The sequence below is a fragment of the Sapajus apella genome, unplaced genomic scaffold (assembly GCF_009761245.1).
Source record: "Sapajus apella isolate SASKATOON/1434 unplaced genomic scaffold, GSC_monkey_1.0 scaffold42, whole genome shotgun sequence".
NCBI classification, from domain to species: domain Eukaryota; kingdom Metazoa; phylum Chordata; class Mammalia; order Primates; family Cebidae; genus Sapajus; species Sapajus apella.
This window is the reverse complement of record NW_022436982.1, coordinates 14340864-14365017: the sequence shown is the minus strand read 5'-3', so window position 1 is coordinate 14365017 and position 24154 is coordinate 14340864. Positions and strand designations below refer to the sequence as shown.

The following is a 24154-nucleotide window of genomic DNA, read 5'->3' as shown; positions in this document are numbered from 1 at the left end:
GGGGTTTCACCATGTTGACCAGGATGGTCTCGATCTCTTGACCTCATGATCCACCCGCCGCGGCCTCCCAAAGTGCTGGGATTATAGGCGTGAGCCACCGCGCCCGGCCTCTTTTTTTTTTTTTTTGAGATGGAGTCTTGCTGTGTCGCCAAGCTAGAGTGCAATGGTGTGATCTCGGCTCACTGCAACCTTTGCACTCCGGGTTCAAGCAATTCTTCTGCCTCAGCCTCCTGCCATAGCTGGGACTACAGGAACCTGCCATCACACCTGGCTAATTTTTGTATTTTTAGTAGAGTCAGGGTTTCGCCAAGTTGGCCAGGCTGGTCTCAAACTCCAGACCTCAGGTGATCTGCCTGCCTTGGCCTCCCAAAGTGCTGGGATTACAGGCATGAGCCACTGCACTGGGCCAGGAATACCTCTTTTTAACAGCAGCTTTTAATCTTTTTAGTCTGAGGACCCCTTCACACTCTTAAAAAATATTGAGAACACTGGAGAACTTGTGGTTTATGTGGTAATATCAATAGTTACCATATTAGAAATTTAAACAGACTTTTAATACTGAAGAATCACAAGCACATGTTCCATTAGCTGTCAGAGAGGTAATGACATCACACATCATGTATCCTCTGGGAAACTCCAGTATACACTGGTAAGAGAATGGGAATGAAAAGAAAAAGGGGAACCACAGTTTGAGAATCACTGGCATATAAAATAATGGTTTTTAAAAATATTATATTTTGATGAATATGGATATATTTCCAAGTAAAATGTTTTTGGAAAAAGTAAAATATTGACTACATGGAAAATTCTATTGTTGAACAGTTGGGTAGCATTTTGAGACACAGAAATTAATGGATGCATTTTTCTTCTGTGGCTGTGGGAAACATCTACCCCCAGCTGCCCTTCTTAGGTGGCGGGCTCACACTGGGTATTCTGCAGGTCTGGTTAATTCAACCCTAGGAGAAGGTAAGAATGTATCTTCCTCCTGGGTTCTGGAAGGCAGTGGAATTGCCTGTCAAGCAGAAAGAAAGGATAGACGTTGGGACAAAGATGAAAGGAGGGGTGTGGTTTGGCCCCTCTGGGACAAACCTGGATTTTCTGGAGACTAGGAGAGGAAGCAGGGCTTGCAGTTTCTGTCAGTGATGGAGATCTTTGGGGATTTGCACATGGCTCTGTGGGTACCGGTGGGCAGACAAACACTTGGTGGACAGGAAAACTGAAGCACCATCCAGGGTCCTGCTGGGCAGTCAGGCCCAGAGAGAGGGCAGACCCCGGGGAGCTGCTGGCCTTTAGGGTACCCTCTGGGTCCTAATGACAGTCACCTGCCCACGGCCACTTCTGCCGCTGTCCTGACCTGGATTCCTACAGTCTTCCAAGGAAGGAGAACGGGAGCCACCACATACACACAGAGGGTGGCTTTCCTCTAGGGATCCTGGGAACCAGATTGGCTTTCATTTAGAAACCGTACAACAGTTACAGAAGCAAAGGAAAGTAGTTATAACTGGATCCGATGACGTCTTGCCTGAATTGAATTTACAGCTCTGTCGCCGAATGGAAGGAGGTTGCTAGAATTGAATTTACAGCTCTGTCGCCGAATGGAAGGAGGTTGCTAATAAAAGCACCTCACAGGATCTCTGCTGGGCACACTGAGTGATAGATATATGGAAGCTCTTCAGACAGCCCCTGGCATATGTATGTTATCACCTCTTGAACCTCGATGTCTTGGAGATGTCATAGCTGCCACACAACATCCTCCCCGGTTTGGGATGGCTGACGTTTGACCCTTTGCCGAAGTCCCCATATCCTAGGCTAGATTAAACCCTAAAGCTGGAGCCAAGGGGAGGGAGGGCAGGAACGTACTCTAAATAGAAGTGCTCCCCCGGGGAAGGGGCGGCCCAGCCTGCTCCAGCAGCCGGGAAGGTCTGCCTGCCACAGCAACTGCAGCAAGTGGCCTCCGGCTTCGGAGGGATTGAGGGCACTTCTCTAGTGTGAGCACTGGTGTCCAACGTCCGGTGCAGCAAAATCGCTGCAAACTCTCCCTGAATCCAGACAGGTCCGGGTTCTCTTGGGTTTATTTTTATTTTGTATTTTTTTGCCAGGGAGAATTCTGGTGCTCCTTCAATCCGGGGGCGCCTGCGAGCCAGAGCCAGGAGATGGGCGTGGGCAGAGGTGGGTAGCACCGTCGAGCTCCCGACCACCTGCAGGGGGCTGAGTAGTCTGGAAGCGTCGGGAGCCGGGTCCCCGCCTCCGGGCACCCCACCTCGGACCCCTACTTCCACGCGGATTCCGCCCCGTAGTGGGCGTGGCAGTTCAGGGGGCGGGGCCTGGGGGGGGTTTGCGAGCGAGTCACGTCCCGCAGGCGAGGCGGGGCGGAGCGCGGGAGGCCGGCTGCTAGGCGCACATCCGGCTGCCGCCGGGTACTTCACAAAGCCGCCGTGGCCGCGGGCTGTTGCAGCGGGTTGCCTCCGCAGCAGCTCTGGGCTCTTCTCGGCTGCGGGAGCAGCTGCTCCAATGCCCCAGAGTGGCCATGGGCGCCCCGCACTGGTGGGACCAGCTGCAGGCTGGCAGCTCGGAGGTGGACTGGTGCGAGGACAACTACACCATCGTGCCTGCCATCGCCGAGTTCTACAACACGGTGCGGGGCGCGGGAGCGGCGAAGGCAGGCGGGCCGGGGGGAGGGGGCTGTCCCCGCGCCGCAGCGTCTGGAAGCTGGACGTGGGTCTCTGCGCGTATCTGGGGCATTCTCCCCAGGGGCTGAGTCAGTCCACACCTCCTCCTCGGCGCGCTCCTTCCAGTTCTCCATCTGTCCTCCTCTCTTGTCCCCATTCCCGAAGGCTGGGCTTGTCTTCCTCCTCCTGTCATTTTTTTGGTGATGGTCCTATTGTCTTGTTCGGCCCTCACCAGTCCAGGGACCAGGGGTCTGTGTCAGCCCATTCTCCTCGTTTGGGTCAGTTAGGGGCGGTAAACCTGCCAGGACCAGTCTCTTCCTCCCCTGGGATCTCTGTGGCGTGACGCACTTGGGTTGCACTGTGCACTTTTGCCCTGAATACCTACCTGCTCTCCGAGTGCTGGGAAGAGCACGCCCCCGGCTGGTCCCCGCGGCGGGCCCACTCCCACCAGGCTGACTTGCTCCACCCCCAAGAACATGCCTATGGTGGTCGAGTTATTTTTGGTCAGAATCAAGTTAATTACGACTTGTTCTTTTTTTCTTGCCTTTAGTGTCCAGTCTTGTGTGAGCCCCTAATTCAGCTCCCCCCAGGACTGTGCTTTCTCCAGTTCTGAAGTCTGAAGGGTGAAAGGAAAGTTTGGGAGTGATAACATGGGGGTTTTGGACTTGCATAGGTCTCTAGCTAAGGGCGAGCAGAAACTTCCCCATTGCAGAATCTTGTGTGTTTTTAGTTCTTGTGGTAGGGAAGGGTTGCAGCTGGGAGAGGAAATGCCTCTTCTTTTCTCCATGTCCATGGCTTGGAATCCTGGTACCGAATGTGAGACTTTGCGTGATCATTTCTGTGGCTTATCTTTTCACCGCCCAAACAAGGAAAACAGGAACTCCTGGTTTGGGTCATTGTGAATTCCAGGTTGTTGTTTAGGACTTTTCCTTTTGGAATTGCTAGAATGTCTTCGGCAGGAGTCAGGTAGCTTAATTCATGCAGGGATCTCAGATGATCTAGTCCCTTTCCTTTATTCATGTGATGAGAAAACTGGGCTCTTGAAGAGGGAGCTGTCATGCTCACATTTCCGGCATGGCTGGGGCCTCAATCCAGAAGTCTGGCCTTTCCCTCTCCTCAGTGCTGAAATCTATGGTTGGTTTCCACACAAACACTCCAGCGTATTTTTTATGATTTAAAACCTGAGGCTAGGCATTGTGGTTCACATCTTTATTCCTAGCGCTTTGGGAGGTCAAGGCGGATCAATAGCTTGAATCCAGGAGTTCTGGCAACATGGCGAAAGCTCATCTCAGCAAAAAAATACAAAAATTAGCTGGATGTGTAATGCACACCTGTCATCCCAGCTACTTGGGAAGATGAGGTGGAAAGATCACCTGAGCCCAGGAGTTGGAGGCTGCAGTGAACCGAGATCGTGCCACTTCACTCCAGCCTGGGAAACAGGGTCTCAAAGAAAACCTGGCTATCTGCTGTCCACAGATACTGTGAAAGACAGTTAGTGGAAGTGGCCATGACTTATCTATTGCATAACCTCTCAGAGCATGCTGTCAGGGGTAAATAGTTGCACACAGAGGATGGGCTGGAGTAGTCCTGGGTACCGTACTTTCAATAAGGAGAAACACCCGTGGTAACACAAGTTGTCCATTTGTAAATGATAGTGAGAGAATAAAGATTTCACCAAAGTTCAAGAAGAAATGACAGCTTGGTGACAGGTTCTCACATACATAGCAAGGTTATTATCTGTGGAGTCTGGGGTCTGCAGAGAGGGTCTGGCTTGGTTATTTTGGCCAAAAAAGCTACTGTATGGTTTCTCTGAGTCTACCTTGAAAAGCCCCATAGTCCTGGATAAAAGGGAGAGTTTGTCTTTACTTTTAATCCAGTCCCATTGGAGCTGTTATTCTATGTAGTGAGTGCTAAAGTCTTTTTCAGAAATGGACTGTTGATCTTCAACTGCAGTGTCTAGCTGATTAGCCCAGCTGGCCCATCTGACAAACTTTATTCCTTGGAATACTCTTAAACCACAAAATTTTCTCTGGCAAAGCAGAGCACGTAAGGTCTCAGAGAATAAGTTGACTGCCTAACTTTGTTGAGTGTAGGCCCAAATAATTTAGCAAAAAACGTTTCTTCCCCTCTGTTCTTATTTTTTAAATTATTATTATTATTTTTGAGACAGTCTTGGTCTGTCCTAGGCTTGAGTGCTGTGGTGCTATCTTGGCTCACTGCCACCACCATCTCCCGGGTTCAAGTGATTTTCCCAGCTCAGCCTCCCAAAGTGCTGGGATTACAGGCGTGAAGCACCATGCCTGGCCTTCTCCTCTGTTCTTATGTACTGCTTATATTCTGATGCTTATCACAGGACATTCCTTGCTTATCTTACTCCTGGGTTTAAAAGACTGTGAACTATTATATGGTGATAAATATCCTCTTAAATCCTCATAATAAGGCAACAGGTCTAACTACTTAGTTTATGTGAAACTAATAATCATTACCTGTTTTGAGAAAAAGTTGGAGGAATTGACAATGTTAAATCAGGAGAAGACCGGGAGAGGGATCTAGAACCTTCTTAATGGGTCTTAGGGGTAGCACATCACTACTACAGCTTCAGATGCTACTGGCTACCATTACTTATTTGCTACGTGTTGAAGCTCTAGTGAGTACTCTATACTCACCCTAGACAGTGGATGCTATTTATTATATCCATTTGATAAAGGTAGAAATTGGGGCCTAGAGAGTTTATGTTACTCACTGTGGTCAAAAGCATAGCACAGCTGAAGTCAGAACTTGGTCCATTTGACTCTACCAAGAGAGTTGTCTTGAAGATTATAAATGCCACTGTAACTAACTTAGATTTATCTATTTGGCATAGAATAGATATTTATTATTTAGTCATTCCTTAACTTAAAACTCCTATGTTGGGACCATTTTATCTTTAATATAAAACTCATAATGTTTGATATGAAAAAAGTTTACTTAAAGTAGTTTTTTGAAATGCTGTTTATATTGGCTGGGGGTGGTGGCTCACGCCTGTAATCCCAGCACTTTAGGCCGCCATGGCGGGCAGATCAAGAGGTCAGGAGATTGAGATCATCCTGGCCAACATGGTGAAACCATGTCTCTACTAAAAAGACAAAAATTAGCTGGGCATGGTGGCACGCATCTGTAGTCCCAGCTACTCGGGAGACTGAGGCAGGAGAATCGCTTGAACCCAGGAGGCGGAGGTTGCAGTGAGCCGAGATTGCACCACTGCATTCTAGCCTGGCAATAGAGCAGGTCTCTGTCTCAAAAAAAAAAAAAAGGCTGTTTATTGTAAAAGTAATATGATCATGGCAAAAAATTTAGAGTATCTAAGTTATAGAGTGAAAAATACCCTTCTGCATCTTTCTAGATATTTAAAGCACATATATCTGTGTCTGCATATAAAATATGCATGTATAAGGCTGGGCATGGTGGCTCATGCCTATAATCCCAGCACTTTGGGAGGCTGAGGCGGGCCAGGAGGATAGGGTGGTGGTTTTTGCAAGAAGGCTTCTGAGTAGGGTGGCCAAACTCATCCTGGGTTTTTGCCTGAGACTTTTCTGATTTTAATACTGAAAGTCCCATGCCCTGGAAGCCTTCACAGTCCCAGGCAAACCAGGACAGTCGGTCATCCCAGGGGCAGAAGTTAAACAATGGAATGGGTAGTTAAGAATCAGCATACAATTAAGATGCACAGGCAATCCACTCAGCCAGTGTAAAAGTCCTTATCTGTTTATGAACCTGGTGTCCAGAATATATATAGCCTGTTGTTTTGTCTTTATTTACCCTCTGACTGGAAAGTGCATATTCAGATGTATCAGGATGAGACAGCAGTATGTTCATGAGATTATTTTGTAGTAAATGTTATGTGGAAATTCATAGAATGAAGAAATTTCTAAGGAAATAATACATTTTTGAAAACTGGGGGCTAGGCACAGTGGCTTACACCTCTAATCCTAGTACTTTGGGAGGCTGAGGCTGGCAGATCACTTGAGACCAGCCCGAGCCACATGGTGAAACCCTGTCGCTACAAAAAGTGCAAAAATTAGCTGGACACGATGGCACATGCCTATGGTCCCAGTTACTCAGGAAGCTTAGATCAAGGCTGCAGTGAGCTGTGAGTGTGCTATAATCTAACAATAGGCTTTAAAATATATCCCTTGACTGAACTATACTACAATTTCAGTGACCCATAAAATTTTGAGGGGAAGTTTATTTCTCAGTAGAGATGGAGCCATGAGTCCACTTTTAAATCATGACTGATTTGCTTTTTTACATTTCTTTTGGTGTTCCTTCATCTTTTTGTCTTGGAGACAGTCTCCTACTAATTTGTTCTTTTCCTTTCTGTATATTGATGTCTTTAAAAGGTACAATGGGGGCCAGCTAGCCTTGGTAGATGGCGTAGGCAGAAGCAATAATGTAATTTCAGTATTATTTGGGGGCATATGGCAAAGTAGTGCTTCTAAGTGGCGCTTCTAATATGCACATTTAAAGAAAATGTTTGGGCCGGGTGCAGTGACTCATGCCTGTAATCCCAGAACTTTGGGAGGCCGAGACGGGCTGATCACTTGAGGTCAGGAGTTTGAGACCAGCTTGGCCTACATGGTGAAACCCCGTCTCTACTAAAAAAATACAAAAAATTAGATGGGCATGGTGGCATTCGCCTATAGTTCCAGCTACTTAAGGGGAGGCTGAATTAGGAGAATTGCTTGAACCTGGGAGGCAGATGTTGCAGTTAGCCAAGATTGTGCCACTGTACTCCAGCCTGGGCGACAGAGTGAGACTCCATCTAAAATAATAATAATAATAATAATAATAATAATAATAATAATAAATTTTAAGAAAGAAAATGTTTGACGTATCATAATTTTGCTGTAGGTATCATATATAACTTCATGCCTTTGCAAATAATATATAAATACATTTAAAAGTGATAGTGTATGCATTGCTGGTGGAAATATAACCCAACAAAGTGTTAGGGGACACCTTAGCAGTAGATAGTTGCACTTAGTAGAAGCAAGTTAGATTGAGAGGACTCAGGGTACTAAAGATCCTCTGGGGTAAAAATCACAATGCATTGTATTTCTCAACATTATAAGTGGGACTGTAAATTGATGTTCCTTCTACTGGAAAATGGCTAAACTGCTGCCATCTGCCTCACTTATAGAAAGTGAGCTAAATCTATATTATCTATGATGAAAAGGTTTGCAGGGCATATTGTTGAAGGAGAAAAGGAAGCTGTACAATGGGAATGTTACAATATGTGACATATATGTACCTATTCATGTAAATGTGAAGAAAATGAGAACAGTGGTTATCACTGGGGAAGAAGCTAGAAAGGAAACTTTATTCCTTTTTTACAAGAATACATTCATGTATATGAAGAGAGAAAGATGAGGTTTTAAGTTATCTATGGTATAACAATTCTATTTTTCTTCTCGTCTTTCTTCACTTCCTTGACCCCCCTTCATCTCCTCCCTCTCCCCATTCATCTCCTTTTCTTCCTTTTATTTCTATGTTTAACAAGAGGAAAGCCATGTTTATGTTAAAGCCAAGAAACTGGTCATATGTGCACAGTGTGTGATGCACAGTGGGTGATGTGATTCACAATTTTTAGATGCTAATGGAGGAGTTAAGCCAAGGAGGTCAGAATGTGGTTGGATGGATTGGGGTTGAAAATCAGCTGGGGGCAGTGGAAGGAGCCTGGCGCTGTGGAAATTGGCTCTCTGACGTTAGCCAGCCTTGGAGCTTTTCAGTGCTCTCAGCTATATCCCTTTGTAAAACAAGGGATGGTTTTTATTTTATTTTATTTTTTTGAGACAGAGTTTCACTCTTGTCGCCCAGGCTGGCGTGCAGTGGCGCAATCTCAGCTCACTGCACCTCTGCCTCCCCGGTTCAAGTGATTTTCCTGCCTCAGCCTTTCTAGTAGTTGTGATTACAGGTGCCCAACTAATTTTTTTTTTTTTTGTATTTTTAGCAGAGACAGGGTTTCACCATGTTGGCCAGGGTGGTCTTGAACTTTTGAGCTCAGGTGATCCACCCACCTCAGCCTCCCAAAGTGCTGGGATTACAGGCATGAGCCACCATGCCTGGACTAAGGTATGGTTTCTAAGATCCCTCTTAAAATGATCCTTACTAAAAAGCCCCTCACAAGGATCTTTGATTCTTTAAATGATTCCAGAAAGTTAAGTCAAATTGTCTCAGTTTGCAGATGACATGATTGTATATTTAGAAAACCCCTGCATCGCCGGGCGTGGTGGCTCACGCCTGTAATCCAAGCACTTTGGAGGCCAAGGCGGGTGGATCACCTGCGGTTGGGAGTTCAAGAAAACCCCATAATCTCAGCCCAAAAACTCCTTAAGCTGATAAGTAACTTCAGCAAAGTCTCAGCATACAAAATCTGCAAAAATCACAGGTATTCCTATACACCAATAATAGACAAGAGAGCCAAATCATGAATGAACTCCCATTCACAATTGCTACAAAGAGAATAAAATACTTGGGAATACAATTTACAAGGGATGTGAAGGACCTCTTCAAAGAGAACTACAAACCACTGCTGAAGGAAGTAAGAGAGGACACAAAAAGATGGAAAAACATTCCATGCCCATGGATAGGAAGAATCAATATTGTGAAAATGGCCATACTGCCCAAAGTAATTTATAGATTCAATGCTACCTCCATGAAGCTACCATTGACTTTCTTCACAGAATTAGAAAAAACTACGTTAAATTTCATATGGAACCAAAAAAGAGCTTGTATAGCCAAAACAATCCTAAGCAAAAAGAACAAAGCTGGAGGCATCACGCTACTTGATTTCAAACTATACTACAAGGCTACAGTAATCAAAATAGCACAATACCGGTACCAAAACCGATATGTAGACCAATGAAACAGAACAGAGACCTCAGAAATAACGCCACACATCTACAACCATCTGATCTTTGAAAAACCTGACAAAAATAAGCAATGAGGAAAGGATTCCCTATTTAATAAGTGGTGTTGGGAAAACTGTCTAGCCATATACAGTAAACTGATACCAGACCCCTTCCTTACACTTTATACAAAAATTACCTCAAGATGGATTAAAGACTTAAGTGTGTGGCTGGGCGCAGTGGCTCACACCTGTAATCCCAGCACTTTGGGAGACTGAGGCAGGTAGATCATGAGGTCAAGAGATCTAGATCATCCTGACCAATATGGGGAGACCCCATCTCTACTAAAAATTAAAAAAAAATTAGCAGGGTGTGGTGACAGGCACCTGTAGTCCTGGCTACTCGGACGGCTAAGGCTGGAGAAACGCTTGAGCCTGGGAGGTGGAGTTTGCGGCGAGGTGTGATCACACCACTGCATTCCAGCCTGGTGACAGAGAAAGACTCCATCTCAAAAAAAAACAAACAAAAAAAACTTAAATATAAGACCTAAAACCATAAAACCATAGAAGAAAACCTATGCAATACCATTCAGGATGTAGGCCTGGGCAAAGACTTCATGACTAAAACACCAAAAGCAATGGCAACAAAAGCCAAAATTGACAAGTGAGATCTAATTAAACTAAAGAGCTTCTGCACAGCAAAAGAAACTATCATCAGGGTGAACAGGTAACCTATAGAATGGGAGAAAACTTTTGCAACCTGTCCATGTAACAAAGGGCTAATATCCAGAATCTCCAAGGAACTTAAACAAATTTACATGAAAAAAACAACCACATCAGAAAGTGGGTGAAGGATATGAACAGACACTTCCCAAAAGATATTTATGCGGCCAACAAACATATGGAAAAAAGCTCATCATCACTGGTCATTAGAAAAATGCAAATCAAAACCACAATGAGATACCATCTCATGCCAGTTTGAATGTTGATCATTAAAAAGTCAGGAGACAATAGATGCTGGAGAGGATGCAGAGAAATAGGAACACTTTTACACTGTTGGGAGTGTAAATTAGTTCAACCATTGTGGAAGACAGCGTGGTGATTCCTCAAGGATCTAGAACCAGAAATACCATTTGACCCAGCAATCCCATTACAAACCCAAAGGATTGGAAATCAGTCTATTAAAAAGACACATGCACATGTATGTTTATTGCAGCACTGTTCACAATAGCAAAGACTTGGAACCAACCTAAATGCCCATCAATGATAGACTGGATAAAGAAAATGTGGCACATATACACCATGGAATACTATGCAGCCATAAAAAAGGATGAGTCCCTGTCCTTTGCAGGGAAATAAACGAAGTTGGAAACCATCATTCTCAGTAAGCTAACACAGGAACAGAAAACCAAACACTGCATGTTCTCACTCATAGGTGGGAGTTGAACAAGGAGAACACATGGACACAGGGAGGGGAACATCACCCACTGGGACCTGAAGGGGATGGGGGGCCAGGGGAGGGATAGCATTAGGAGAAATACCTAATGTAGATGATAGGTTGATGGGTGCAGCAAACCACCATGGCACATGTATACCTGTGTAACAAACCTTCATGTTCTGCACATGTATCCCAGAACTTAAAGTGTAATTAAAAAAAAAAGTTAAGGGCTTTGATCATAGATAGCAATGAACCAAAGCCTACTGCTGGCTAGGCTCGGTGGCTTATACCTGTAAATGGCCAATGAGAATGGATCACCTGAGGTCAGCAGTTCCAGAAAAGCCTGACCAACATGATGAAACCCCATCTTTACTAAAAAAATAGAAAAAAATAGCTGGACCTGAGGGTGCATGCCTGTAGTCCCAGCTGCTTGGGAGGCTGAGGCAGGAGAATTGCTTGAACACAGGAGGCGGAGGTTGCAGTTGGCCAAGATTGCGCCATTGCACTCCAGTCTGAACAATAAGAGCAAAACTCTGTCTAAAAAAAACAAAAAACAAAAAAAACCAAAACCCCAAAAACCTACTGCTTATACAGTACTTAGACACTTGTCCTGATTCCTCCTTCTTACCTGCTTCTTGATAAATGAAAACTGACCATATTTCTTTTCTTTTTCATTAATCTAGGAAAAATTGGCCACATATATCAGACTGGAGACTATATACCACCTGTGACATCTCAGACAATTTGTCCGAACTCTTACCCAAGGTCATAGGACTCCTATGTGGGAAAGAGAGAAAGATCTTCAACAAAGTGAACCAAGTAAAAGGCTGAGTGTGGTGGCTCACACCTGTAATTCCGGCACTTTTAGAGGCTGAGGCGGGTGGATCACTTGAGGTCAGCCTGACCAATGTGGTGAAACCCCGTCTCTACTAAAAATACAAAAATTAGCTGGTTGTGGCGGGTGCCTGTAATCCAAGATAATCATGAGACCGAGGCAGGTGAATCGCTTGAACCTGGGAGGCAGAGGTTACAGTGAGCCAAGATTGTGCCACTGCACTCCAGCCTGGGCAAGTGACAGAGTGAGACTCTGTCTCAAAACAAAACAAAACAAAACAAAAAGTGAACCAGCTAGAAAAAGGTACCCCTTTCTCCGTAATGATACAACCTCACTTAGGTATTTCAGACCTGGATTGTAACCAAAGGCAACAGCTCTGCCCCCATTCTGCCCCTGACCAAGGATCTTGTGCTCCTCCTTTGACTTGCATTTCTCTCCCACCCGTCTTTCTCCCCTTTCTAAAAAGAGTGTCATGCTTAGCTCCTCTCCTCCCCAGATGGTGGCAGAGGCAGGCCTTGGTCCCTGAAGTTGCCAGCCCTTACTTGCCCTATGCCTCAAGCTCTGGGGTTTGCCGAAGCAAGCGTTCTATTTAGTTGTGTACCAGTGTGATTTCTTACATCTGGGAAAGCTCTTCAGCCCTGCCCGCTTCAGTTCAGTTCAGGTGCCCACCATCATGGTTTTTTGAGACATCCTCTAAGTGACCATTCTGTATTGTCCAACTTAAGTGACCATTCTTTTCTTCTGAAAGCCGTGTGCCCTTCTCTTTACAGACTTCATCTTCCGTGTCCACCTATTTCTGAATGTGGTTTTTGTTGTTTGTTTGTGTTTAGTCCAGGACCCCTCCTACCCCATCCCCATGGGTGTTACTCATGTAGATTTAGCCATCATCTTCACGTTTGACATACTTCCTCTGTGTGCTCAGTCCTGTACAAGGAGCCCCTCACTCCACAATCAGAGATGAGACTTAAAAGCTGAATGTTCCTACCACTTCATATTTTCTAAAATGGCCTTAATTTAAAAACAAAAAAGAGAATATAACAAGTATTGGCAAGGATGTGAGAAGTGGGAACACTGTACATTGCTGATGTGGAAAAAGTTTGGTGGTTCCCCAAAACGTTAAAATGGAATTAGTACACCAGCCAGTGCCTGAGTCCATTCATGCTGCTGTAACAAAAGACCTTAGACTGGGTAATTTATAGTAACGGAAATTCATTTCTTACAGTTATAGAGGCTGGAAAATCCAAGGTCGAGGTGCCAGCAGGTTTGGGGTCTGGTGAGGGCTCCCTGCTTCAAAGACGGAGTACGTGCTACACCCTCACACTGTGGCAAGGGTGAACACCTCCCTCACACCTCTGTTATGAGAGTGCTAATCCAATTTAACACCTCCAAAGGCCCCACTTCTTAATATAGTCGTGTGTTGGGGATATATTCTGAGAAATGTATTGTCAGGGCCAGGTGCGGTGACTCACACCTATATCTCAGGACTTTGGGAGGCTGAGACGGATGGATCACGAGGTCGGGAGATCGAGACCATCCTGGCCAACATGGTGAAATCCCGTCTCTACTAAAATATAAAAAATTAGCCAGGTGTAGTGGTATCTGCCTGTAGTCCCAGCTACTGGGGAGGCTGAGGCAGGGGACTCGCTTGAACCTGAGAGGTGGAGGTTGTAGTGAGCCGAGATTGTGCCACTGCACTTCAGTCTGGCGGCAGAGCAAGACTCTGACTCAAAAAAAAGAAATGTATTGTCAGAAAATTTTGTCATTCTACAACATTATAGACCATACTTACACAAACCTAGGTAGTATATACATCCAGGCCGTATGGTATGGCCTATTGCTCATAGGATATAAAGCTGTGCAACATGTTACTGTACTGGACACTGTAGGCACCTGTAACACAATAGTAAATATTTGTATCTAAGCATATCTATACTTGGAAAAGTATCAGGAAAAATATGGCATAAAAGCTCCATTATAATATGGGTCCACTGTCACATATGTGGCTCTTCGTTGACTGAAATGTTATTATATGGCAAATTCTGATACTATCACATTGATGATTCAGTTTTAACGTATAAATTTTTTGTGTGTGGATGGGACACATTTAGACCATAGTACCCAGCAACCATTAATGTATGAGTGGATAAACAAAATGTAGTATATCCTTACAATGGAATGTTATTCAGCCCTAAAAAAGAATAAGGTACTAGTATATGCTGTAATATGGATGAACCTTAAAAACATTATGGTAAGTGAAAAAGTAAGCTAGATACAAAAGATCATATATTGTATGATTCCACTTATGTGAAATATTTAGAATAGGTAAAATCATAGAGACAAAAGGCAGATTGGTGGTGGCCAGGGGCCGAGAGAGGGAGAAATGAGGAGTGACTGCTTAATGAGAATAGCGTTTCTTTTCAGGGTGATGAAAACATTTTTGGAACTAGGTAGAGGTGATGGTTGCCTATTATGAATGTACTAAATGCCACTGAATTGTATACTTTAAAACAGTTTTATGATATGTGAATTTTACCTCAATTTTAAAAAGTCCAGAAAAAAAAACCTATGAGTCTGTGAAACAAACAACCCCAAAATTAGCCAAACAAAAAGTGAGTTAAAGTAATTAGGGGTAAGGTTCTAGGGTTATGCTATCCAATATGACAGTCACTGGCCACATGTAGCTGGCTGTTGAACACAGGAAATGTGCCTAGCCCAAACTGAGGGTTGTTGGGAGCATGAAATTTACACTGTTCTTCAAGTCCATGGTGTGAACAAAAGAATGTAAAGTAGGCTAGGCACAGTGACTCATGCCTATAATCCCAGCACTTTGGGAGTCTGAGGCAGGAGGATTGCTTGAGGCCAGGAGTGCACAGCATGGTGGTGCATGCCTATAATCCTAGCTATTCAAGAGGCCGAGGCTGGAGGCTCCCTTAAGCCTGGGAGTTAGAGGCTGCAGGGAGCTGATCCCACCATTGTACTCTGGCCTCCTTGGCAGAGTAAGACCCAGTCTCTCAGAAAAAAAAGCAAACTATCTCATTGATGATATTTAATAGTGATTACATGTTCAAATGACAATATTTTGAATACATTGCATTAAGTAAGATAGATTATTAAAAATTTTAAAAAGTTGAATGCCCATGGAGACATAACACAGAGGTTTAAATCCACACCAAAGTCTACAAGATAAAATGATACCGTTTTAAAGCTGGGATGAAACTTTCAAATATGATCTTTACCTAAAAATAGGTTTTGATTAGGATGAGAAAGCTGTCAAAGGACAACTAAGGGGGATACTAGAAAGAGTCGTCTTTTCCTGTAGGCCCAGGGGAAAAGGCTGGCCTGGCTGGGGAGGATGTTTGGGAGCTGGACAATGTCTACTCTTTTTTATGCCTTCATTAAACATTTGTTAAAAAAAAACATTGTTTAATACAGACCTTATTTTTAAAAAGATAAATGCAGGTGGGCGTGGTGGCTCACGCCTGTAATCCCAGCACTTTGGGACGCTGAGGAGTGGCTCACCTGAGGTCAGGAGTTAGAGACCACCCTGGCCAACATGGTTGTTAGTAGAAACCCAGTCTCTACTAAAAATACAAAAATTAGCTGGGCGTGGTGGTGACTGTCTGTAGTCCCAGCTACTCAGGAGACTGAGGCAGGAGAATCTCTTGAACCTGGGAGGCAGAGGTTGCAGTGTGAGAGACTGTGCCATTGAACTGCAGCCTGGGTAACAAGAAAGAAACTCTGTCTCAAAAATAAATAAATAAATAAGTAAATGCAGCCAGGCATGGTGGCATGCCCCTAGACCTACCTACTTGGGAGACTCTGGCGGGAGGATCACTTCAGCCCAGCCTGGGCAACATAGCTAGACCACACCTCTTAAAAAAAGATGATGAAGGCCAGCACCATGGCTCACACCTGTGATCCCAGCACTTTGGGAGGCTAAGGAAGGCGGATCACCAGGTCAAGAGATCGAGAACATCCTGACCAACATGGTGAAACCCCATGTCTTCCAAAAATACAAAACTTAGTTGGGCTTGGTGGCACATGACAGTCCCAGCTACTCAGGAAGCTGAGGCAGGTGAATCACTTGAACCTAGGAGGTGGAGGTTGCAGTGAGCTGAGATCACGCCACTGCACTCTAGCCTGGGGACAGAGCAAGACTCTTGTCTCAAAAAAAAAAAAAAATTATGAAAAAAAGTAAGTGCAAGTAAATTAGAATGCTTCATAATTAAACTTGCAATTACTGGTTCTTTGAATCAAGAGAGGAGCTTGGGCAGCTTTCATAGACTGTAGTGTTTTTATAGCTGCTCCTATGATCAAAGAAGCAGCAGGGAGTCCCTTAAATGGCCATTTAAAAATTTTAAATTTTCCTGATTCTATATCTGTTGTCAAAAAAAAGTGTAAGAGACTGGGTGTGGTGGCTCACACTTGTAATCCCAGCACTTTGCGGGGCTGAGGTGGGTGGATCATTTGAGGTCAGGAGTTTGAGACCTGCCTGGCCAACATGGGGAAATTCCATCTCTACTAAAAATATAAAAATTAGCCAGGCGTGGTGGTGGGTGCCTGTAATCCCAACTCCTTGGGAGGCTGAGGCAGGAGAATTGCTTGAACTTGGGAGGTGGAGGTTGCAGTGAGCTGACATTGCACCACTGCACTTCAGCCTTCCAGCCTGGGTGACAGAGTGAGACCCATCCCAAAGAACAAAGAAAGAAAGAAAGAAAAATGCAAGAACTGAAACAAGATGTATGACCACATTTATCCCAGTTTGCAAGGACATACTTGAAAGAGGCCACTTGATTTTTTTGCCCTTTTTACTTTATACTCATCTTTGTGTTTTACATTTTTTCCTGCAGATCAGCAATGTCTTGTTTTTCATTTTACCGCCCATCTGCATGTGCTTGTTTCGTCAGTATGCAACATGCTTCAACAGCGGCATCTACTTAATATGGACTCTTTTAGTTGTAGTGGGTAAGTGGAGTAGTTTCGGAACATGGACTGAACGGGAGGAAAGGAATTCCACACACTTCCGGTCCCCTTTGAACATAATGTTTTGTAAACTAAAGTCACTCTGAGGTCTTAGCAAACTTTTTTTCTGCTTGCTTGCTGGCAAAAGGACTCTTAAATTCAGGCTTGATAACAAGGTTGGCATTACGATCACTTGCCTGCATTTGAGACCTCATTTGTGTAGTTGCTATTGGGACAATGCCAGTGCAGCTTTCTGAGAGCGGCTGGAGAAAGTCATGTGAAACAACTGAACTCTGGGGAGGCTGGTTTCTAATGGACTAAAATTGAAGAAAAAAATGTAGATGTTTGATCCCTCATTGTTTTGTGAAATACTTGTGTCATTTCCATTTCCTCCCACAGGTAGGTTGGGAATTCTTTACACTGAGGGAAAATTGACTTTTATTTACTGCCTCTTCCCATAAAGGCTCTGTGGATGAAGACAGAATGTGTTTAACTGTGGAACTGTTAAAAGTTCTGATGTGCTGATATTTGGGCCCTGGTTGAAATCCTCTTTCTAGACTTGAGGCTTGCATGCCTGGGTGGTGTGAGTTTCTTTCTTCAGTTTCTTTTTTCAGAGAGAGAGAGTGATCTGGTGACTGTGATAACTGTTGGTGAAAGGACTATCCTTAAGCAGTATATTGAATTTGTGTCTCTTCTGTGGTGACCTTTTTATATTGGTTGTAATTGATTCTAGGAATTGGATCTGTCTACTTCCATGCAACCCTGAGTTTCCTGGGTCAGATGCTTGATGAACTTGCAATCCTTTGGGTTCTGATGTGTGCTTTGGCCATGTGGTTCCCCAGAAGGTATCTGCCAAAGATCTTTCGGAATGACCGGTAAGCTTGCACTAAACATTTTTGCATTTGCTACTAGGTGTGATACCCCATATAACAATGTATATATGAGGAAAAATAGCACATGATTGAGTTTAGCCTAGTGATGAGCTTATCATATACTTGTTTAGTATCTACTGATTGTTTTTATGATCTGACAATATAAATAAACTGGCAGATTAAAGAGGGAATTTTAATGCTTGGGGAAGAACTGATATAACATCAGGGACAAAGAGTCAAATAGTGTCCTTGTTTGATATGAGCAAGAATGGAAAGACCTTCAGTGGGGGCAACATACTGAATGGTGATTTGATACTCTTTGATTTTCTGCTACAACATTTCCTTGAGACAAATCCAACTCCACCAGTTTTATATATCTGAAGTAGGCTCCTGACTGATAAACTGCTTCTTGGAGCTATAGATACTGTAGTTTTCAAGTTGCTTCTTTTTTTTGCTTCTGATGAGAGCTGTGTACCTGTGTGCACTCACATGTGCGTGCACACGTGTGTGCATACGCACACACACACACACACACACACACTCTTATATACTGTATATATGTTCAAACTGGAAACCCAGAATTTCAGGAAGGATGCATTTTAATAGCCGTTGTGTTAGGGTTATACAGTTATCCATCCAGTAAATATTTTTGAAAACTTACATTTTACTATGCATTTTTCTAGGCACTGGAATATCACGGTAAACAAAACAGCAGAGTCTTCCTCTAATGAGCTTACATTGAAGTTGGGGAGATTACAAATCAACAAACAAACAAGTAAATAATATAATGTTAGAATATGTTGGGTACTGTGATGAAAAGTGAAGCTGATAGGGTTTAGTGGTGACTTAGGGTGCTGATTTAGAGTTTGGTTGGAGAAAATCTTTCTCAGGTGTGTGAAGTTTGTTACTATCTAAAGGCACAGAGGAGATTCAGCCCAATAAAAATGAGAAACATTCCCAGAACACATTACCCACATTCTTTGTAGGACACTGTTTTGTCAAAATATGTATTTTTGTGGCTAAATAGTCTAAAACTATGGGTTCAATGAAGCAAATAGTCTAAAACTATGGATTCAATGAAGAAACACTCCCAGAACACATTACCCGCATTCTCTGTAGGACACTGTTTTGTCAAAATATGTATTATTATGACTAAATAGTCTAAAACTACGGATTCAATGAAGCAAATGTGCCCATGGAAGAGTTATACCAGGAAAAGAAAATAATTCATTATAGTTTTACTGGCACTTTGAAAAGGGACAGGAACTGTGCAGCTGCTGAGGACTATGGCTGCTATCTGTGGACGCAAATGGAGAAGCATCTGTGAAAAATGCTGGCTGCAAGGGGCACATTATATAATTGTGTGTATGATATCCTAATTTTAGAGTGAATGAACTAAACTCTTTCTCAGTATGTTTTTGTATTAGCAGAAAACTGCCTGGGAGGTGAGGACACCTAACTACAGGCATTGGCTATTCTTGGGGATTACAGCAGAGAGGGACAGCCACTTTTACTTTCATCTGAACTGGTTGATTTTTTTTTTCCTTCTCCTTCCTTCCTTCCTTCCTTCCTTCCTTCCTTCCTTCCTTCCTTCCATCCTTCCTTCCCCTTCTTTCTTTCTTTCTCTTTCTCTCTTTCTCTCTCTCTCTTCATCCCTCCCTCCCTCCCTCCCTCCTTCCCTTCCTTCCTTCCTTCCCTCGTTCGTTCGTTCGTTCGTCCTTCCTTCCTTCCATCCTTCCTTCCCCTTCTTTCTTTCTTTCTCTTTCTCTCTTTCTCTCTCTCTCTTCATCCCTCCCTCCCTCCCTCCCTCCTTCCCTTCCTTCCTTCCTTCCCTCTTTCTCTCTCTCTTTCTTTCTTTCTTTCTTTCTTTCTTTCTTTCTTTCTTTCTTTCTTTCTCTCTCTCTCTTTCTCTCTCTCTCTCTTTCTTTCTTTTCTTTCTCTTTCTCTCTTTCTTTCTCTCTTCATCCCTCCCTCCCTCCCCCCCTTCCTTCCTTCCTTCTTTTTTTGTCTCACTCTGTGTCCAGGCTAGTGTGCCGTGGAGTGATCTTGGCTCAATGCAGCCTCAACCTCCCCAGGCTCAGGTGGTTCCCCCTACCTCAGCCTCCCCAGGAGCTGGGACTACAGGTGCATGCCACCACGTCTGCCTAATTTTTGTATTTTTGATAGAGAAGAGGTCTTGTTATGTTGCCCAGGTTGGTCTTGAACTCCTGGGCTCAAGCAATCCTCCCACTTCAGTTTCCCAAAGTACTGGGGCTACAGATGTGAACCACTGCACCTGGCCTAATTTTTTTTTTTTAAATAGAGATAGGGTCTTGTCATGTTGCCACGGCTGGTCTCAAACTTCTGGGCTCAAGAGGTCTTCCCATTTGGTATCCCAAAATGCTGGGATTATAGGCGCGAGCCTCTGCGCTTGGCCATGGCCTAATTTTTAATACTAAATATTTATTTATTTATTTATTTATTTATTTATTTTTGAGACGGAGTTTCACTCTTGTTACCCAGGCTGGAGTGCAATGGCGCAGTCTCGGCTCACTGCAACCTCCGCCTCCCGGGTTCAGGCAATTCTCCTGCCTCAACCTCCTCAGTAGCTGGGATTACAGGCACGCGCCACCATGCCCAGCTAATGTTTTTGTATTTTTAGTAGAGACGGGGTTTCACCGTGTTGACCAGGATGGTCTCCATCTCTTGACCTCGTGATCCACCCGCCTCGGCCTCCCAAAGTGTTGGGATTACAGGCTTGAGCCACCGCGCCCGGCCAATACTAAATATTTATTTTAAAATGAGATAGGGAGAAAACATGCTTTGATTGGATTAGCTGTACAATCTTATCCTGAGAAGCAGGATTTGAATTGAATAGTATTATCTCTGAGTATCCGTTAGCAGATAGAAGTACCCTCAAGAAGGTTACTTATCAGAAAATGAGAAAGCGAGAGAGTAAAAGGGGTGGTGGGGCAGGGAAGAGGAAGAGAGAGACAGAGAGAAAGAAAGCAAGGGAGTGAGAGACAGAGAAAGAGCTGTTTACAAGTAGAAGTTCCTCGTCTTAGATGAAAAGTGGTTCTCCATCTTGGTGAGGCCTTCTAATCGGCAGGGAAAATATGCTTTCAAATGTGGCCAGGTTGGTTTACGTGGCCTCCAGTTTCCAGTCCTGCTTAGTTTCCTTGTTCAACTTTAGGAGAAGCCTTTGGAGGCGAGGAAGGGGTTAAGGATGCAGGTGGAGGTAGAGGGCACCAGGTAGGGTCATGAGATGGTTCTGCATGTAGGCACCTTTTGACTCTGCCTGAAAAACAAGCCATTTACCTTTTGGCTTTTCCCTGTCTTGAAACGTATCCACCAGTCACCACCATCCTTTCTCTAAACCTGGTGTACATTAGATTGAGAGCCGAGAAACCACTTTGCTCATAGGTGTTATCTTTCAAGTCCCGAAATCTGAATAAGATGTTAAAGAAATGGGAATAAAGGTTTTGTGTTTGTAACATTCTGGAGGCCTGGGTTGAAATTCCAAGGGACAGTTTTTAATATAATTCATTATAGAAAACCTTGTTTTCTTTTCTTTTCTTGGTTCCTGGAGGTAGCGGGAATGCTGTTTGAGCAGGAAAGGAGAAAATAGGGTGATGATATTGGTAGTTAAAGCTTATCAACTTATTATCTATCTGTCTGTCTATCTATCTATCTATATATCTATCTATCTATCTGTATCTATCTTGTTGCCCAGGCTGGAGTGCAGTGGCATGCTCTTGGCTCACTGCAGCCTCTACCTCCCAGGTTCAAGCAATTCTCCTGCCTCAGCCTCTCGAGTAGCTGGGACTAGAGCTGTGCGCCATCATGACCAGCTAATTTTTGCATTTTTAGTAGAGACATGGTTTCACCATGCTGGCCAGGATGGCCTCCACCTCTTGACCTTGTGATCCACCCACCTCTGCCTCCCAAAGTGTTGGGATTACAGGCGTGAGCCACCTCACCTGGCAAGGCTTACCAACTTTAATAATTAAAACAGAGCCAGGTGTGGTGGTGCATGCCTGTAGTCCCAGCCACTCAGGAAACTGAGCCCAGAAGTTTGAGCCCAACCTGGGCAACACAGTGAAGCCCCATTAAAAAATAGGAAAAAAAAAAGGAAACATATTGAGGCAGAGTTGTCTGTGACTGTTTGGGGCTTTCTCATCACCAGCAGCCTGCAGCATTTCTCTGGGGAAGATGTGAAAATACAGCCACTCTGTTCTCCTTTGGAGGCAGTGGGTACCATATGTATATATATCCCAGGCTTTGGAAACAATCTGGGTTTGAATCCTGGCTTTACAATTTGCAAACTGTATGACTTGTCTTGACTCTTTCTATTTCCTCATGTGTAAAATTAGGTAAACAATACTGTTGATCTCTGGGACCTTTGAGACGATCCTGTAGAGCACTTAGCACAATACTAAGCAACATGGAGAGGGCTCAGTCAAAGTTAACTCTCCTGACTGCCTGGGGCATGGAGAAGAGAGTTCTGCCTAGCATTTCTGAGATATGCATACGAATTGATGGAGAGAATGGACATTGAAAATTTTAATGAGCAAAGAAATAAAAAGTGCATGTTAAGGGAAAAGTAAATATGGATTTCAACTCTATTTGTACATCTTCAATTTTCCAGTGACCAGGGAGGGCAAGAAGGCCACGCCCCTTTGTATGTACTTCACTGTCTATGATGTGGGACAGGTGGCAGCTCTGCAGTAGAAGTGGCAGACCAGACCAAAGAAATCATGTCAAAACCAGGATTTCTGTAGATCAGGGATTTCTGGTTTATCTGCCTGAACTTACCAAATAGTAAACATTTATCTCCTTTTCTTTCTTTTTCCCTTCCCTCCCTTCCTTCCCTCCCTCTCTCCCTCCCTTCCTCCTTTCCTTGATCTAGACTTTGCTGGAATATTCTTTTTTTTTTTTTTTTTTTGAGATGGAGTTTTGCTCTTATTGCCCAGGCTGGAGTGCAATGGCACAATCTAGACTCACTGCAACCTCTGCCTCCCGTGTTCAAGCAATTCTTCTGCCTCAGCTTCCCGAGTAGCTGGGATTACAGGCATGTGCCACCACGCATGGCTAATTTTTGTATTTTTTGTAGAGATGAGGTTTTGTCATGTTGGCCAGACTGGTCTCGAACTCCCGACCTCGGGTGATCCGCCCACTTTGGCCTCCCAAAGTGCTGAGATTACAGGTATGAGCCACCACTTCTAGCCTTTGCTGGAATATTCTAAACACACATTAAAAATAGTTTTAATATGAGATTTTTGGAGAAGAGACAGTAGAGTGTGGTAGCTGAGTTTGGATCAGACAACATGGCTTTGAATAACAATTCACTAAAAAAAAAAAAAAAGGTTCTGGGACCCCCTTTTGCTTGTCTGTAAAGTAGAGATTACAAAAGTTATCTTCCTCATGGGGTCAGAAATACACGGAAAAATTATATAAGACATATAGTACACTGGCTCACACAGAGTGAAGACTCAATAAGTGCTGGTGGTTATTATGAATGTCTTAGTGTTTTTTTTTTTTTTTGAAATGAAGCCTTGTTATTTTGCCCAGTCTAGAGTACAGTAGAGTGATCTTGGCTCACTGCAACCTCTTCTCCTGGGTTCAAGCGATTCTTCTGCCTCAGCTTCCAAGTAGCTTCCCAAGTAGCCACTTTTACCATGCCCAGCTAATTTGTATTTTTACTAGAGATGGGGTTTCACCAGGTTGACCAGGCTGGTCTTGAACTCTTGACCTCAAGTGATCCACCCACCTTGGCCTCCCGAAGTGCTGGGATTATAGGCGTGAGCCATTTTGCCCAGCCTGAATTTTTTATTGATATATAATAGCTGTGCATATTTTGTATAGGGAAATTATTAATGCTCATTATATCAATAGGATATAAATGTTGGTTTTAAATTTAAAAAACTTTCTTTCTTGCCTAGACTGTCCTAAGACTATTCAAGACATTCAGCTGTTGATGGTTATTAATATTTTTTAGACATTTTTATTTTGAGAAAAAAATGAGAATAAGGAACTGTTACAGGGTAATTGAATCCCCCCCTTTCTTTTGTGACAGGGTCTCACTGTGTTGCCCAGGCTGTAGTGCAGTGGCGCAATCACAGTTCACTGCAACTTCTGCCTCCTACACTCAAGTGATCCTCCTACCTCAGCCTCCCGAGAGGCTGGGACCGCAGTTGCCTATCACTGCACCTGGCTAATTTTTTGTATTTTTTGTCTAGACAAGGTTTTATCATGTTGCCCAGGCTGGTCTCAAATTCCTGGGCTCAAGAGATCCTCCCACCTTGGCCTCTCAGTGCTGGGATGACATGTGTGAGCCACTGTGCCCAACCTTGTGTCCACTTCTTAAATGATGTATTCTGCTGCAGTTGTTATGATTTTGTCTTTACAAAATCTCAGGAGAGCCCTCACTTTATAATCCACTTTAGTTTTTGAATCCTGATTGGCAAGGGAGCAGTCTGGGATCTGCCTGCCTTGCTAGCATTCTTGCTGGAT

The 24154-nt window shown here is 43.9% G+C and overlaps 1 protein-coding gene across 5 annotated transcripts in view; it reads left to right on the top strand.

Annotated features, from left to right (window-relative positions):
* Positions 1 to 356: 356 nt before the first annotated feature.
* ACER2 (alkaline ceramidase 2) overlaps positions 357 to 24154 on the top strand; it is a 42121-nt gene continuing 18323 nt past the window's right edge. For 3 of the 5 annotated variants that reach the window (XM_032300099.1, XM_032300098.1, XM_032300097.1), the window contains exons 1-3: positions 2367 to 2635; positions 16679 to 16793; positions 17524 to 17665. In XM_032300099.1, the coding sequence (XP_032155990.1) occupies positions 2528 to 2635; positions 16679 to 16793; positions 17524 to 17665 (365 nt within the window). In that variant the 5' untranslated portion in view covers positions 2367 to 2527. Of the gene's footprint in view, positions 1562 to 1583; positions 1693 to 2366; positions 2636 to 16678; positions 16794 to 17523; positions 17666 to 24154 lie in introns of those variants that run through there. The other 2 variants (XM_032300100.1, XM_032300101.1) reach the window with 2 other exon arrangements.